The sequence below is a fragment of the Panthera leo genome, chromosome D4, assembly GCF_018350215.1.
Source record: "Panthera leo isolate Ple1 chromosome D4, P.leo_Ple1_pat1.1, whole genome shotgun sequence".
Lineage (NCBI taxonomy): Eukaryota > Metazoa > Chordata > Mammalia > Carnivora > Felidae > Panthera > Panthera leo.
This window is the reverse complement of record NC_056691.1, coordinates 83669589-83687897: the sequence shown is the minus strand read 5'-3', so window position 1 is coordinate 83687897 and position 18309 is coordinate 83669589. Positions and strand designations below refer to the sequence as shown.

The following is an 18309-nucleotide window of genomic DNA, read 5'->3' as shown; positions in this document are numbered from 1 at the left end:
ATTTTTCTAGATAAAACTGCTAACGTGTGTATCCCAGTAAATGGAGACGTATTTTGTCTCTTGCTGAGTTCATCTTTGTTTTTTGCTCAGTGCCATGATGAAAAGGAGATGTGAGCAGACCAAACTGAAGAATAAGATTTCTAAAACTTGGCCAGTTTAGTTGTACAGTTATTCATCGTTACCATTGTTTTGTTTTCCCAGCCTTCATCCTGGAGACCTCTATCCTTTCACAAGGAAGCCACTGTTTATTATCGTGGATTCATCCAACAGCGTTGCATACAAGGTGAGTTCCACCAGCACCATTGTGCATGTTAGACATTATGGCACCACTCCAAGGTAACCAGTCTTAACATGTGCCTTTTTATTTTGCTTTATTTTTTTACATTTTAGCAGTTTGTATTTAGTCTTTCTTTTCTTTTGAGGTTGTGCATGCTAGTCAGGATCTGGTGCTATGAATAGAAACAAGAAGAAAACGCATGAATGGACACTCAGTGGAAAATAATAAATCCTCCTGCAGGAAAAAAAAATTCAAGATTTCCAAGATCTCTGGTGGGAGGTTTATTTTTGTTATATAACCCAGAGTAATTTTCTTTTATAGGAGTAGGAGTATATAGGAAATTTTTATTTTCTAGTTTTCAAACGTTTCTCCTTTTCCACACTGAGCTGCTATAGTTTAAATGAAATTTCTATTCCATCTTACATAGTCACAGTCTGAATATCAACATAAATTGTTTTAGATGCACTTTTTTTTTTTAATTTGTGACACTAAGTAAAAAAAGATGGCCCTGAATGCTGAAATAAGTAACAGGGAACTAAAGTGAAAAACTTTTGGTTTTATATTTTGCTCTTGAAGCAATGGGTTTCAATGACTGTACAAAGAATGTCCATAGTGAAACACTTTAAAGTTGGATATTAGAATTCAAACTACAGTAATTTACAGGAAAATGAAAACAGAATCTTTGGAGTCCTTTGTATGTGGTTGGAATATTTCATTAGTCAACAATATGTTCAAAAATATGCTAGGAACACAGATCTGCCAATTAAAACTATTTCTGTTGTGGGTGTTCGTACAATTAGATAGAGAAGCAAATATTAGTAGATTTATTTTTGGAGAACAAGGGAAAAAATGTCTGCTAGCCAAGAGATGACTCCAAACATATGCTTTCTATCTAATTTTTATGTTTAGTTTCACTTTTTAGAGTTAGTGTCTAAACTTCAAGAGTATCCAATCCACCCTACATTTTTCAGCATATATCCTGCTACCCATTTTGTCAAGTTTCACAACTCTTGATGTTTAGGAAAATTAGCTGTCAACTTTATTAAATCATGTGTGTGTTGTTGCTTTTAATCTTTGAGGGGATGGGAAGCTGCTGAAGGAAAGAAAAGGTTTATTGGCTACCTCATTCAAATCTATAAAACCAGAAGAGTTTTGTGCCTTGACAGAATTCAAAGGAAGCATTCTGTGACCTTGTCAATGACAAGGAATCATTTGCTACAGTTTAATGATGTGACAATATGTTGATGTACTAGGTCCAGTGTATTACTGAATATGATCTAGCATGCGTTTAGAGTATTTTAGCAATCTATTAATTTCCCTCAATTTGATTGGATATTTGATGCCCCCTTTTATAATCTCAAGAATATCATTCATTGTATGTGCCTGCTATTTCCAAAGTGCTGTTTGGTTACAGAATGGGTATTGAATGCTGATTTTTATGTTTTTGTTATTTTATTTTTTTTAATGCTTATTTATTTTTGAGAGAGAGAGAGAGAGAGAGACATCATGAGTGGGGGAGGGACAGGGAAAGGGAGACACAGAATCCTAAATAGGCTCCAGGCTCTGAACTGTCAGCACAGAGCCCGACGTGGGGCTTGAACTCAGGAACCGTGAGATGATCACCTGAGCCAAAGTCGGACGCTTAATCGACTGAGCCACCAAGCACCCCTTGAATGCTGATTTTTAAAAACACTGTTGTGCATAGTTGGAAATGTATTTCCCTAATTATATATCATGATTTAATTTGAGATTTCAGTATTCTGATACCCAGAATGACAGTGGACTAATAGAAAGCTTTTCTTGTTTATTCGTTTGCTCTTGATGGCACATGCAATGTCACTCCTTTAAAAAATTAAATTGTCCAGAACATACTTATCTACATACGCATTAGGCAAGTCAGAGCATGGCAAAGACCAGTTCTTTTTAAAAATTAATACTAGGGGTGCCTGGGTGGCTCAGTCGGTTAAGCGTCCGACTTCGGCTCAGGTCATGATCTCGCGGTCCGTGAGTTTGAGCCCCGCATCAGGCTCGGTGCTGACAGCTCAGAGCCTGGAGCCTGTTTCAGATTCTGTGTCTCCCTCTCTCTCTGACCCTCCCCCGTTCATGCTGTCTCCCCCTATCTCAAAAATAAATAAACGTTAAAAAAATTTTTTTTTAAAAGTTAATACTATTCGGTACCTCTAAATCAAGTATGCAGTCGTCTGTGTTGACATGTGAAAGTGTCTGATATTTACTTTTCCCACAAAGCATGTGTGAAGAGTCTTAAATTACCATTTAACATATTTCTAGTGAAAAAGAACTGTGTGATTGATACATTGTTTCTTGAGGATCAACTTTACTGTGTATGTTTCACATATATGAATGTTTCATGAGCATGTTTGCTGATGTTTTTTCATATAAATACAAACATTTCATGTATACTTCTTCATTTAAATATTACTTTTTTATTTTTGTGAGAATTAAGCTCCTGCATATGGTTTAAAACTGTCGCTCACAACTCTTTCTGTGTATCAGAAACATTCGAGTCCTTCTCAAAACCATTTGTACCTGGGCCCCAGCTCCTGTGACTCTGCATCACTTGACTTGGGGCCGGTCTCAGGTATCAGTACAATTCCAGTGTGTTGTCAGGGTGGGGACGACTCAGTCAGCAAGGTGTTACCAGAAACGGCAGTTGCCATACTCCTGCCAAACTCCCGTTTGCCTTTTCCCAGAGGCCACCAGTTACATCTTTTGTAGCTGATTATTTGTCTGAATAACATGCTCGTGTTGATACTTCTTGATTCTTCATTTTCAGGCATTATGTACTGATGTCCCATTGCGGAAGAGAAATTCAGCTCTTTCCTCTTCTTATCCTCTACTCACATTTATACCTTTTACTTCCTTTTCTCCCCACAGTAGATTTCTTCTATCATGATTTTGGTTCACTGAATATTTCATGCTTATATTATGATGACTGTAAAATGCATCTAACAGTTAAGCCATATAGTAAACTTCTTCTTTCCCAAGCAACTTCCTGCTTTTCCTGGGGCAAATAATTATGTGACTTTGTTCCTTGTTTTTGTCTGAAAGTCACACTGATTCAGCCCCGGTCTTCTCACCGGGCACCTACGTCTTGTAGGTTGTTCGGATTCATCTGTCTCTTCATTTTTTCTTTGTGCTGAATTACCCCTCAGAGCCTCTGAACTGGTGCCCTCTACAGAACCCTCGTCCCAGAACTCCACTTCATTGTTATCCTGAGAATTCATTATCTCCTCTTTGTTTCCTGAATCCCATGTCTTCCTCTTGGACTCTCACGTACTCTCTCATTTTGGTGCAGCATCTCCAGGAGCAGCTTCCTAGAAAGGCTGAGCAGGAGGTAAAATATCTGAGGTCTTGCACTCCTTCAATTGTTCTTTAATTTACTGTCACCTTTTAATGATGGTTTTGGTAGAGACTGGAAATTATTTCCCTTCAGAATTTGGAAGGGATTGTTAATATTGCTTTCTAGCTTCCAATGCTTCTTGAGAAGTAGAAAAGCATTCTCATTCTGGATTCTTTTTGTGACCTGTTTTCAGTCTCTGGAAATGTTTGGGATTGTCAGTTTGTCCCCAGTGTTTTTCACCTTCATTACGGTGTGCCCTGATCTGGGTTTACTTCATGGTACATGGCATGTACTTCCTGAGTTTTTTCAATGTGGAAACTCTGCCCATTTACTTGAGTTGCTCATTGATCTCCTCTCCCCATTTTCTCTGTTCTGTATTTCGGGAATTTCTGTCATTCCTGTATTGGACCTTCTAGTCTAGTCCTCTGTTTTCTTGCCCTTCATTTTCCATATTTTGTTCCTCTTGCTGTTTAGGAGATTCCCTTGCCTTTATCTTCTAACCTATGAGATTTCTTACTTGTTTTCTAGATGTTTCTTTCATAAAGAAATAAATGTACGTGTATGTATATACAACAAATATGCGGACACGTATACAATCGTCTTGGTTTTGATCTTGTTTGAAATATCTTCTCTTACCTTTGAAAATATCACTTGATCATTTAAAAAATTCTCCCTGCATGCTGTCTTTTTCCTCCATGTTGATTTGTTTCTCTTTGGTTTTGTCTGTATATTTCTTATTAGAGACTTTTCTCAGAGTATCATAATGCTTGTTTGTCTGCTCAGGTTTGAGAGAGGAAGCTAGCACAGTGATTGGAATCTCTGCGATTGTGGGCAGGGCTTGTCACACTGACATGCTCAGTGTGATGGTTTAGCTGGACCATTTAGCTGGGTAACCTCTGATGTCAGCATCTTTAGGTCTTTTTTCATGGTCTGCTCAGATGCACCAGGATGTGATTATCAGTGCTATGCTTTGTTTCCCCTAAAGTCTGTGTGTGTTTCTATTTGTATATACATATATCTTTATGTCTCCATTGTCTTACACTTAAAATATTCTTAATAATGCATGTTGAATGATTAAATGAAGGTGCACATTATTATCTTTATTTTGTAGTTGAAGAAACTTTGCCAATGGAGGTTAGGTATTTTGCCTAATTGATTCCACCAGTCTTTGTTATTCCAAAGCCCAAGCTCTGTCTGTATTTAGGAAAAGAGGAGTTTTGCATGCCAGTCCTAACCTCATTTCAGAGGACAGTGATCGAAACACCAAGATATACATGGGAAGTATGGCCCAAACTTCCACTCTCAAATTGTCACTAGGGAATGGGCAGGTTGAAGTGGTTTTATATCTGTGGTCACATAGTACTAGCAGAGTAAAATAAAATCCCTCAGTCATGTTGGATAACACGTCTTTCATTTCTGCTTTCTTTTCTTTGGAAGAAGAAAATCCTTTGAGTATTTAAATATTTGTGACAGAGCTGGATCTCTGCCAGTGAGCATAACTTACACATTTGTCAAAACAGTCGTATTTACGTAAACAGCCCCATCCTACAGTGTTTGACTGATGGATGCAGATTGCCGCAGGCTGTCAAGATGTTCACCTTCCTAACCAGAGCATGTGAGAACTCTTCTGCCAGCCAGTTGCACTCATTCCATTTCTTTTTTGCTACTTTGAAAGACCATCTCTTTGTTTTTGGCCTTCTGCAGTTATACCGTGATATGTCTAGGTTTTGCTTCTTTATATTTAACTCACTGGGATTTGTTGGATTTCTTGAAGTGGTACGTTGGAGTGTTTCATTATTGCTGGAAAATTCCTAGCCATTATCTCTTCAGATATTTGCTGTACCCTAGCTTCTCTCTCATCCCCTTCTGAAACTCTGATTATATATGTATATTTAATAGCCTAGCATTTGCACTGTGTCTTCCACATCTCTTGACTTCTCTTCTACATTTTCCATCTTTTTGTGTATCTGGTTGAGATTTGGATAATTTTTTCTGATCTGTTTTTCAGTTAACAAATTCTTACTTTAGCTGCGATTAACTTGCCTTTAAATCCATTTGTTGAGTTTTATATTGGTTGTGTTTCATTTCTAGACGTTCTGTTTGGTTCTTTTTCAAATAATCCATTGCCTTTTTAATTTTTAATTTTTAAAGTTCTTATTTATTTTATGAGAGAGAGAGTGTGTGCACGAGCAGGGGAGGGGCAGTGAGAGGGAGACAGAGAATCTGAAGCGGGCTCTGCACTGACAGCAGAGAGCCTGATGTGAGGCTCGAACTCATGAACCATGAAATCATGACCTGAGCCAAAGTTGGACACTTAACCCACTGAGCCACCCAGGTGCCTCTCCATTTCCTTTTTTATACCTTCTTCTTTTCTGTTTTCAGGTTTGTTCTTTATTTCTTTAAACTTAATAAGCATACTCATTTTACTCTTTATTATCTAGCTGATTAGGCTTATACCTGAAATCTGCTTTTGCTGCTGAAAGATACCCTTTGGTATTTTTGTATTCTTATACGCTTGATGATCTTTGACTGCTTTCTTCTCGTTATCCTTAAAACTATTTGCGGGAAATGGACTGAGGCCTGGAATGAAGATACTTTCATCCAGAGAGGGTCTGCATTTGCTTCTGCTAAATACTTGGAGGCACTACCAAGCCGTGACCATGTTTTTACGATTACTTCCATGGTATGAATTTGGGCTGCAAACATGTGAAAGGGGCAGCTTAGAGTTAGAACACTCAGGCACTGTTGTGTTTTGTTTGTCTCTGTTCTGTTCAGTACTGAGAAACTTCCCTGCAGGCCCCTTGAGGAGTGGTCATGGGGGAAGGATGGTAAAGTTTGGTTTGGGTTCATCCTTACACTAGGGGTGTAGCCTAGTTTAACAGGGCTGGTTTCCTGTTAGACTCCCGTCTTAGGCAGACCCTGAGCTCGGACTTGTGTCCTCCTCTCTGGATAAGACCTTTAAAACCTGAATTCATGTTGTTCGATTGCCTCGGGGCTAAAGATGTCTGGAGTCAGCTTATTTTCTCAGTTTCTTCTACTGGTTTTTCCACATTTCTGTGACGTCTTATCATTGGTGCACCCTGGGCTCTGTCTTTTTCCTCTTCTTTTCCAGCTACAACTCACTCTCTTGATGCCCTTATTTAACATTTGGGTTTTGTTCTGTTTTAATTTAAGTAATCTCTGCACTCACCACGGACCTTGAATCACAAGCCCAAGATCAAGCGTCGCATGCTCCACTGACTGAGCCAACCAGACGCCCCGAAGCCCTTATTTAGTTTCATGACTTTAATTACAATCTCTATGCTGACAATTTCTAAATTCCTGCCTCTGGCCAGACCTCTCTCTGTTACTCCAGACTTAAGTATAATCTACCTGCTCCGTATCTAATTGGTGATTCCAATAAAGATCACAAATTTCACATGCCCAAGACAAAATCCCTAAGACCTCTTCCTCCTCCAGCTTTCCCCAGATCAGTTAATGCAGTTAATGACTGTTACTACACTTTGATAGTTGCCGCAGCCCAAATCCTTGGTTTCATACTTGCCTCCTCCTTCCCTCACATCCCACATCCATTTCAGGAAATCCTCTTGGCTGCAAATGATATATCCAGAATTGTCCCACCTCCACTGCCATCACCCTGACCCATGCCATCATCGTGTGGCCCTTGAATTCTTACAGGAGCTTCCTTAACAAGTCTTCCTCCTTCTGTCCTTGCTTCCTTACAGAGTGTGTCTATAAGTCAGAGGACGTCACTTCTCTACTCAGAATTTCCAGAGACGCCTCATCTCACTCAGAGGGAGGCTTCATGTGATCTGCCCTCACACACCTCCTCGCTCCCCTCAGATGCATCTCTGACCTTTTCTCTTGCCCGTCTCCCTATTGTTCAGTTCTCTTCAGCCACATTGACCTTGGTATTCCTCTAACTTACCTGGCAGTCTGCTGCTTTGGATCTTTGTGTCTATTCCCCCTGTCTTGAATCCTCTTCCAAAGACACCCACGTTGTTCTTCAGGTGTTTGATAAATTGAAGCCTCTCCATAGAGTCTTCCCTAATTGCCCTATGCATTATTTTTATTATTTTTTAAAAGATTTATTTATTTTGGGGCACCTGGGTGGCTCAGTCGGTTGAGCGACCAACTTTGGCTCAGGCCACGATCTCATGGTTTGTGAGTTCGAGCCCTGCGTCGGGCTCTGTGCTGACAGCTCAGAGCCTGGAGCCTGCTTTGGATGCTCTGTCTCCCTCTCTCTCTGCCCCTCCCCCACTCATGCTCTGTCTCAGAAATAAATAAACATTTTAAAAAATTAAAAAGAAAAGATTTATTTGTTTTTGGATGAGCACGAGCAGGCAAGAGGCAGAGAGAGGGGAACAGAGGATCCAAAGCAGGCTCTGTGCTGACAGCAGAAACCCAATGTGGGGCTTGAACTCAAGAACCGTGAGATCATGACCTGAGCTGAAGTTGGATGCTCAACCGACTGAGCCACCCAGGTGCCCCCCTAATTGCCCTATTTAAAATCATATGCCAGGGTGCCTTGGGTGGCTCAGTCGGTTGAGTGTCCAACTTCGGCTCAGGTCATGATCTTGCAGCTCGTGAGTCCGAGCCCCACATCAGGCTCACTGATGTCAGCCGGTCAGCACAGAGCCCACTTCAGATTTTCTGCCCCTCCCCTGCTTGTGCGCTCCCCAAAAATAAATAAATATTTTAAAAAATAAGATAAAAAATAAAATCATATGCCCCCTTGCATTCTTTATACACCTCTTTATTTTTTCTTAATTATCATGACAGCTTCTTTATAGTGCCATCCACCATTCTAAGCACTTTACAAAGATATTTTTTAAGTGTTTACTTATTTTTGAGAGAGAGCAGGGGAGGAACAGAGAGAGACGGGGAGCGACAGAGACGGGACAGAGGATCCAAAGCGGGCTCTGTGCTGACAGCAGACAGCCAGTGTGGGGCTTGAACTCATACACTGCAAGATCACGACCTGAACCAAAGTGGATGCTTAACCGACTGAGCCACCCAGGCACCCAGCACTTTATCAGTTTAAAAAAAATGTTTAATCCTCAAGAACCCAAGGTGTTACTTTTATTATTCCTATTTTTTTACTGATAAGAAAACCACTGCACCGAAAGGTTCAGTAATTTGCCCCAGGTCACACACACGATAGGTGGCTGAGTTGGGATTTAAACAATCTGATTGTAAAGTCTGGGCTGTTAACCATACTCTGCTGTCTTTCCGTTTGTAGCAGTTGCCACCTTCTATGATATTGTGTAACAACTTGGTTTACTGTGGGTCTCTACCGGCCACCTCCACCCCATCTAAATGCCAGCTCCTGGAAAACAAGATTCAAAGAAAAAATCTGTTTTGTTTACCCCTGTCTTCCTAGCACCTAGAACAGTGTATAGTCAGTGGGTTTAAGGAGTATTTGTTAAAGAAAAGAGATCTTTAAAAAGGACACTATGTACTATTTTAAAGTTACAGAGATGTTTTAAAGTATCATTAAATAGATAGTTTTATGGGAGAAAAAGAGCTATTGTCTATAAGAAGGAAATCAGAGCGGTGCCTGGGTGGCTCCCTCCGTTGAGCGTCCGACTCTTAATATTGGCTCAGGTCATGATCTCACGATTTTGAGATCCAGCCCCGCATCAGGCTCTGCGTTGAGCATGGAGTCAGCTTGGGATTCTCTCACTCTTCCTCTCTCTCTCTCTCTCTCTCTCTCTCTGCCTTTCCTCTGCTCTTGTTCTTTCTCTAAAATAAATAAATACACTTAAAAAAAGAGGGGCACCTGGGTGGCGTGGTCAGTTAAGTGTCCAACTTCGGCTCAGGTCATGATCTCACGGTCCATGGGTTCGAGCCCTGCGTCGGGTTCTGTGCTGACAGCTCAGAGCCTGGAGCCTATTTCAGATTCTGTGTGTCCCTCTCTCTCTGCCCCTCCCCTGCTCACACTCTGTCTCTCTCTTAAAAATAAATAAACATTTTAAAATATATAAAATTATTAAAAAGAACTATCCGTTCTATACCAATTAGGTCACAAGATGCTTGTATGACCTTGAGCACGTTCTTGGTTTTACCTGTGCCACTTTTTCTTTCTCTGCAAAATAAGTTGGCAATACTGATCTTACAGTATTGTTAAGATTACAAGTAAGGATCTAAGAAGTCTAGGATGATCCCTAAAAGGCAGTATTAGCATTCAGTAAATTATAGAAATTATTATGATGATGACTCTTTCAAGACACAAATAATACACACAAAAGAAAACCCTACCCCAGATTAGTTAATCATTATAGATTAGAAAATTTTAAATAAAATACTAGGAAATAGACTTATTTATTAATAGAATAATCTAACAAAAGAGTTTATCTGAATCATATATGTATTTTGTGAAAATCAATCAATATTGTATCCTATGTCAATAGGATAAATAAGAAAGATCACATGCTTGTCTCAGGGGTCATTTTGTGAAATCTAATAAAATTCAGTACCCATTCTTAATGGAAAAAAAACACAAAACTCAGCTTATGTGAAAAGCCTCTATATTAAGTAGCCAATTTTGGACTTCCGAGTGAGAAACATTAAAAGTATTCTTAGTTAAAATAAGAAAAAGAGAATGCCTGCTGTCATTTTTGTGATTGATTTTGTTTTAGTCCTAACCAGAATTGTTTAACATTCTCCAAATAAAACAATGAAAAAGGTTGTCCAGACGAATATGAGGTGTAAATATTGAAAAGAAAGAAATAAAAATCTTTAAAAAAAATTTTTTTTAATGTTTATTTATTTTTGAGAGACAGAGAGAGACAGGGCATGAGCGGGGCAGGGGCAGAGAGAGAGAAAGGGAGACACAAAATCTGAAGCAGACTCCAGGCTCCGAGCTGTCAGCACAGAGCCTGACACGGGGCTCGAACCCACAGACCATGAGATCATGATCTGAGCCGAAGTCGGACGCTCAACCGCCTGAGCCACCCAGGCACCCCAGAAATAAAAATCTTCAATTATAGATGATACAATTTTACATTTAGAAAATCCTAAGGAATCACAAAACAACTTAATATACATATAGATCCAGCAAAGTAGTTAGATATGGGATGAATATACAAAAATAAATAGTAGTGTTATATATGAGCTATAGCAAGTTAAAATTTCTTCAACGTATGTTCTATTTACATACATTTGCCATAATTTTTCTTAGATATAATAGCATTAAATCATATAATCCCTACATGGGGCAATTATGAGACATTCCCAAAAACTTGCAAATAAAGAAAATAAGAATCATAAGGGAGTTAAACTAAAATTAATTACCAAATGGGTTAGAACCAGAGACACGTGAGGTATCTTTAAAGAAACAGTTTTCCAGGCCTAAAATTTAAATATAATCTGACTGAAGGGAATCAGAGGTCCCCAAGATCACCCCCAGGCTCAGCAGTTCACGAGGACTGATAATTCTCAGCCTATAGTCACACTCAGTACTGAGATTTCTCACAGTAAAAGTCTCAGAGTAAGAAGGCACATGCAATGAAGTCTACAGAACAGCAGGTACAAACTTCCAAGATCCCTCTCCAGTAAAGTCACAGTGGATGCCCTCAGTTTCTGTAGCAACAAGTGAGACGACGCAGGTGAAATGTTTACCAGGAAAGCTCACTAGGAACTCGGTGCCCAGGGTTTTTATTAGGAACTCATTGTGTAGACACCCTTTGCCTGGCACTTCCAAAATGCCATTCTCCTAGAAGGAAAGCAGGTGCTCAGCATAAACCATCTTGTTTACAGTCTAGATAAAGTGAGCCACTCTTACCAGTTCTGCTAATGGTGGGAACCCTCCCCAAATCTAAGTCCCCAGAAGCCAGCCTGCGACCAACTTTCTTAAGCAGGCCTTTCAAAGGATTGCTGTCAGGCTTTAATGAAAAAATGACTAACTCTTTGCACACAATATTTAAAGAAAAAAAGAAGAGAAAGTTTCGTCAACAAGAGAAACAAAGAGAAGAGAGACCTTGGGACATAAATAACAGCCATGTGCATTTTAACACTATCCAAGATCAAGAGCATCATGGCCAAAGATCCAGTAGGCCATTCCTGCAGTGTGGATAAATATCTCCAGCTGCCTTATCTGAAGAATGCTCCTTAATATCATTCATCTTGCTCCCTTTGTTTTGATTGCAAGAAATTGCTAATTTATTTGTTTAATTTTTTTTATATTGCTACTATATTCACAAAGTCACAAAATCAAAAATCTCAAAAAGGCTTTGTTATGATATCTCTTTAGCTCTCCCACTCCCAATTGACTCAGTTACTCTCTCTATGGGGAATTACTATTGTCTGTTTCTTGTTTACCTTTCTAGAAATTTTTTAAAAATGCATGTATAAGCCAAAACAAATACATAGTCTTTAGTCTTCTTGGCTGTATAAATAATACTAACATACTATACACAAAGTCTCTATAGCTTACTTTGTTTTCGCTTAGTAAGAAATGTTGGTGGGGGCACCTGGGTGGCTCAGTTGGTTAAGCGTCTGACTCCAGCTCACGTCATGATCACACAGTACATGGGTTCGAGCCCCGCGTCAGGCTCTGTGCTGAAGCTCAGAGCCTGGAGCCTGCTTCAGATTCTGTGTCTCCCTCTCTCTCTGCCCCTCTTCCACTTATGCTCTGTCTCTCTCTGTCTCAAAAATAAATAAAACATAAAAAAAAAGAAAGAAATGTTGGTGATCTTTCCATATCCCTTCATAAAGAACTTCTTTGTTCCTTTTTTATAGATGCATAGTATTCCATTGTATTGTTGTACCATAATTTATTTTTCTAATCCCTTGTTGCTGGTCATTTGGTTGTTTTTAGTCCTTTACTATTGCTAACAGTACTGCAAGGAGTAACGTGGGACTCAAAGTTATTATAGGTTTGAGAATATATTAGTAGCATCAATTTTTAGTTGTGGGATTGCTGTTAATGGAATATGCATCTGAATTTAATAGATACTGCCAAATTGTCTTCTAACGAGTTTGTACCAATTTATACTCCTACCATCTACATATGAGTATTTGTTTTCCTATAGTCTTGCCAATAGTGTATATTCTCAAGCTTTGGTAAATTTTGCTACACTGGTAGGTTAAAAATGATATTGCAGCATAGCTTTGCTTTTATTGCTCTTATTAGCAGCAAGGTTGAGCTTCTTTTCATGTTTTTGAGCCAGTTGTGTTCCCTTTTCTGTGAATTTTCTGTGATCTTCCACCCATTTTTCTATTGGGTCAGTGGTCTTTTACTTAGGGATTTGGAGAAGCTCTTTCTATATTGAGATTAATCTTTGTAATGTGCCTTGCAGGTATTTTCTCCAGTTTATCATTTCGCTTTTGATTTAGTTTATGCTGTATTTTACTATGCACAACGCTTTGGTTTTGTAACTGGGCTTATTAGTCTTTTTAAGTTGATTTATTTATTTTTTTAGTAATCTGTATACCCAGATGGGGCTCAACATGGGGCTCGAATTCACAACCTCAAGGTCAAGTGTCACATGATCCTCCAACTGAGCCAGCCAGGCGCCCCTGGGTTTATTAATCTTGATCATAGTAGTTAGGAAGATCTTCTAAGGTATAAAAATCATCCTTATTTTCTTACATTTTCTTTCTGCACTTTTATTGTTTATTTTTTTTTTTTATATTTAAATCTTTGATATATCAGGAATTTATCCAAATATGTGGTGCAAAGTATACAGCCAGCTTTTCTCTGAATGGCTATCTTAATTTTTTCCTACTGGGTAGCCAGCTAGCCATCAAATTTTCCTACTTCCTTTTTTTTTTTCCCCCAATTTTTAATTATTTATTTTAAGTAATCTCTATACCCAACATGGGCTCAAACGCATGACCCTGAGATCAAGAGATGCATGCTCTTCCGACTGAGCCAGCCAGGTGCCCCAAATTTTCCTACTTCATAATTTGATTCTTTTTTTTTTTTTTTCTTTTGAGAGAGGGAGGGAGGGAAGGAGGGGGAGGGAAAGAGAGAACTAGAACTAGTGGGGGAAGGGCAGAGAAAGACTCTTAAGCAAGCTCCACACCCAGCACAGAGCCTGACACGAGGCTCGATCTGATAACCATGAGATCGGGACCTGAGCCAAAATCAAGAGTCGGACATGTAACCCACCGAACCACCCAGGAGCCCCTTCTACTCCCTAATTTGAACTATCATCTTTATCACATATACTCAAGTCCTATCTGTTTTGGGGTCTAATTTTGGACTCTTTGCTCTCTTCCATTGGTCTTCTGCCCACTCTTATGCCAGTGCCACATATTTTTAATTGCGGAGGCTTAAAAGTATGTTTCAGTATCTCATGAGTCTAGTTGCCTCTCTTTGTTCTTCTTTTTCAGAGTTTTCCTGGCTAATCTACTTTTTTCCATATGAACTTTAGAATTATTTTTTTCAGTTGCAGGAAAAAATATCTGGCCATTTTTATTGAGGTTGGTTCAAATTTTAAAAATTAGTGGAATGATATCTTTAGAACGGGTTTCTCTCTAAGAACATCCTTTAAAGAAAGCATATCCTTAAGCGAAGAGTGGTCTAGTTTGAGTATCAGCTTTCATTCCCACTGTAAATTAACATACCGACATTCTGGTTTTATAGGTCATTCTGTGTGAGCAGTAATTTGATTCACAATGAGAAGTGGTTGCAAGTCTTCCCTGATTACTTCTCAGTAAGTCAGGTTTTAGAGCCCGTGAGGCTGAGAGCCAGATCCTAGAGCTTGGGAAATTCCATGCTTGTGTATATTGCCCAATGACGTGGCCTTTTGGTAGATAGCCAGATGACCTCTCCCAGTAACACTGCAACCATGTATATGCCTTTATTTTAAAAATCAGTAGTTTCCTTAGTAAACTGCACTATTTTTTAAAAAACAAATTTTTTTTTTTAACGTTTATTTATTTTTGGGACAGAGAGAGACAGAGCATGAACAGGGAAGGGGCAGAGAGAGAGGGAGACACAGAATCGGAAACAGGCTCCAGGCTCTGAGCCATCAGCCCAGAGCCCGACGCGGGGCTCGAACTCACGGACCGCGAGATCGTGACCTGAGCTGAAGTCGGACGCCCAACCGACTGAGCCACCCAGGCGCCCCTAAACTGCACTATTTTAAGAAAGCCTATTTTGGGGGCGCCTGGGTGGCTCAGTCGGTTGAGCGTCCGACTTCGGCTCAGGTCATTGTCTTGCAGTTCATGAGTTCGAGCCCTGTGTCAGGCTCTGTGCTAACAAACAGCTCAGAGCCTGGAGCCTGCTTCGGATTCTGTGTGTGTCTCTCTCTCCCCCTCCCCTGCTCATGCTCTGCCTCTCTCTGTCTCTCAAAAATAAATGTTAACAAAAGAAAGAAAGAAAGCCTATTTTGCGTGGTAGTTATACACGGATGGCAGTCTCTTCAGCTGTTACTGATGTTTCTGCATCTGTCTATGAGTAAAAGGGCCCTATCTGTACACTAATGAGGTACTTTGAAAAACTACTATCTTTGTTACAAAAAGTAACTATCTTTGGCCAAATCTTTAATGAAAGTTTTAAATTCTTATGTTACAGAATTTCACAAACTTATTTGGACAGCCACTAGTGTGCTTGCTTTCTCCTACAGCGTATCCAAAGGCTTTACAAGGTACGTTGTCGTTACCTGTTATATCAGTAGGTTGCAGATAACTACTGTGTACATTTTGAATAATACTGATCTCTGTCTTCCCAACCTATAATGATCACATGTGGCTTTATAGTATTTAACGTGGCAGCTTTCACTCTGAAATACACCCAGAAGTCTTGCCAACGACTAGACTTCTTTAATGTGCTACCATTAGGTCTTGAGATAATTCTGAAAGAAATGACAAATCATCCCTGAGAAAAATGTGGTTTTTGGTCCCTTACTGTTGGGGAATTCGTGATTTGTGAATTTTACAATTTGTTTGGCAGGTATTGTTTTCTTTTGTTTTTTGTTCTGGTCTGCCTGTCATCATTCATATAGCATGATTTCCTGTATCTCTGGCTACCTAATTTAGGCATCTTCTAAGACCATGAGATTTCTGGTCTAGAAAACTTCTCAGCCTCTGCCTGAGAGTTCGGAGAACCCAACTGGCACAACTTAAGGGTTTCTTTTATTCACATTTTTACCTTGTTGTATTTTTTAAATAAAAGAACCTCTTTTCAGTGTGCCAGGGAGACAGTGTGCCAGTGTTTTGGCTGTTTCTCAGGTGGCTGAGAAATGAAAGACTTTGTCTTTCATAATTTATCCTCGGTAAGCAACACTAAAATCTAATTCTAACTCCCAGTCATTAAGCTATAGGTAAAAACTAAACAAACCTAACACTGTTTTAGCCGTACTTGTCACTGTTTCACTATCTCCCTGACTGCGAATAGTGCTGATGTCTCTCTGTGGGAGATGGCATTTTACTGCTACTTCCCAGCCAGAAGTCCTGTCTGCTGACATAGTTTGACACAGGAAGTGATGGTCAGCATTTGAAAGCCTGAGAGAAGCTGGAGACTTTTCACCGTTGTTTTAAGGTAAGTTTTGCTATTTAACAGGGAAGAACATGTAGAAACATTAAGTTCATGTATCCAAAAGCCAAATTACTAAGGGATAAAACTTACCTTCAAACAACGGTAAAATTCTCCTGCTTTGAGGACTTTGTTAACGTGTTTGTTATCATTTCTGGAGAAATATAACCTCTTCCAGTTATTTAAGAGTGCGTTTTCCTACCAATTTGTCCTATCAAGATGCAGCTTTGTTTAAAATTGCATGATCTAATGTGTTAATACCAAGATTATTTGGTCCAAAAGGCTTTACTGTGTAGAGGGTAAAAATACCAGGCTCTGGAGGCAAACTGAATTTAAATCCCAACTTAACCACTTACTCGGTGTGTGACCTTGGGAAGTTACTTAGCCATTCTGTGCCTCAGTTTCTTTCCCATCAAATGGAGATAATAATAGTACCTCCTTGTTAAATAATTCTGGATATATAGTAAGTATTCAGGATGTACTATCATTTTTTAAACTATCATTATTCTTGATGCTTACTACTATGCTCAGTTGTGGTGTATGTCCTTAACAGTTTTTAGTTTAGTACCATATCTTTGTGCTAGAAAAGCTCAGACCTTTAATCCCTTAAATTTGGCCTATCGGGACACAAAACTAGCGGATACCTAAGTATTTGGAAGGTCTAATTAGATTACTGCCCCTCTGGTATCTAAAGTATACAGTTCTGGGGCATCTGGGTGGCTCAGTCGGTTAAGTGTCTGACTTTGGCTCAGGTCATGATCTCATGGTTCATGAGTCCAAGCCCCACATCGGGTTCTGTGCTGACAGTTCAGAGCCTGGAGCCTGCTTGAAGTTCTCTGTCCCCCTCTCTCTCTGCCCTCTCCCATTCATGCTCTGTCTCTCAAAAATAAATAAACAATAAAAAATAAATAAAATAATAATAAAGTGTAGAGTTCTCTCTTTAACCATGAGTTGCATGATTTATCAACAAACCTTTACTCGGCATTTATTTATGAGGTTCTGTGCTGAGCACTGGGGATAACACTCTAACCCACACAACACAGTATGCTCCTCACACAGCCAACTATCTCGCCAAAGATGCATTTCTTGCAGGTGTTTCATAGGAGCAAGCACATGGAACACATAGAGGAACTCCTAACTGGCCCTTGAAGGTGAAGAAAGTGGATAAAAAGATGTTAAAGTTGAAGGATATATTGAATTATATGAGGCTTGTTCTAGCAGAGCAATAGTGTGTGAGCCCCGACATAAGACCACTGTGATGAGAGCTTATGGAACATTTTTTTTTAAGATTTTATTTTTAAGTCATCTCTACACGCAACGTGGGGTTCGAACTTACAACCTTGAGATCAAGAGTCACATGCTCTCCCGACTGAGCCAGCCAGGCACCCCAGTTTATGAAATATTTAGAGAACTATAAGTACTTCCTGCTAGCGGAAGGGTAGGGTGTGGGATTGTGTGGCCGAATCACGGAAAACCTTTTAGGATTTGTGAAGAAATGTAACTGGAGGACAGTGGGGTATCATCAAAAGGTTGTGAACAGAAGAGTAGCCTGGAAGAGCATTCAGGCCACCTTGTGGAGAATGAACCGGAGAAGAACATTGATGGAAATAGGGAGATGGTGGCGGCTTCAAAAGATACTAAACCCAGAGAGCCAACAGGATTTGGCGATGGACTAGATATGAGGGAATAAGGGAGAGGAAGGAGGCAGGGATGGACTTCCGGGTTTCTGGCTGGGATCCTGGTAGAAATGATGGTAAGAAGCAGATTTGTAGAGAACAAAAGAGGGAAGAATTTGCTTTCAGTTTCTGACATGTTGGGTTGGAGGTTACCTTTGAGACCTAGGTTGAGTATTGTAGTCTTGAGCAATTCTGTTCAATAGGAAGACAATGTAATTCACTTATAATTTTAAGTTTTCTAGTAGCCACATTTCAAAAAAAGTAGAAAGAAACAGGCGAAATTAACATTAACATAACTTTTTGTACTGAGGCTTTGAAATCCCACTTATATTTTATACTTCACGGTGCACCTCAGTTTGGACACATTTTAAGTGTCCAGTAGCTACAGCAAGACAATGCAGTCCTAGACCTAGCAAGCTCAATCTAGGCTGCAGATAAGAGAACTGGGAATTAGTTGGCATGTGATAACTGAAATTATGGGAGTAGGTGAGATCAGCATTGTGTAGGG

At 39.6% G+C, this 18309-nt stretch overlaps 1 protein-coding gene across 2 annotated transcripts in view; it reads left to right on the top strand.

Annotated features, from left to right (window-relative positions):
* The window catches only part of SCAI (suppressor of cancer cell invasion), a 144681-nt gene that overhangs the window by 111251 nt on the left and 15121 nt on the right, over positions 1-18309 (top strand). The window contains exons 14-16 of one of the 2 annotated variants that reach the window (XR_006196007.1): positions 202-283; positions 15166-15238; positions 15988-16131. Coding sequence is in view for 1 of the 2 variants with exons in the window: in XM_042913622.1 (XP_042769556.1) it covers positions 202-283; positions 15166-15238 (155 nt within the window). In the remaining variant the exon portion in view is untranslated. The remainder of the gene's footprint in view (positions 1-201; positions 284-15165; positions 15239-15987; positions 16132-18309) is intronic. The other variant, XM_042913622.1, reaches the window with a different exon arrangement.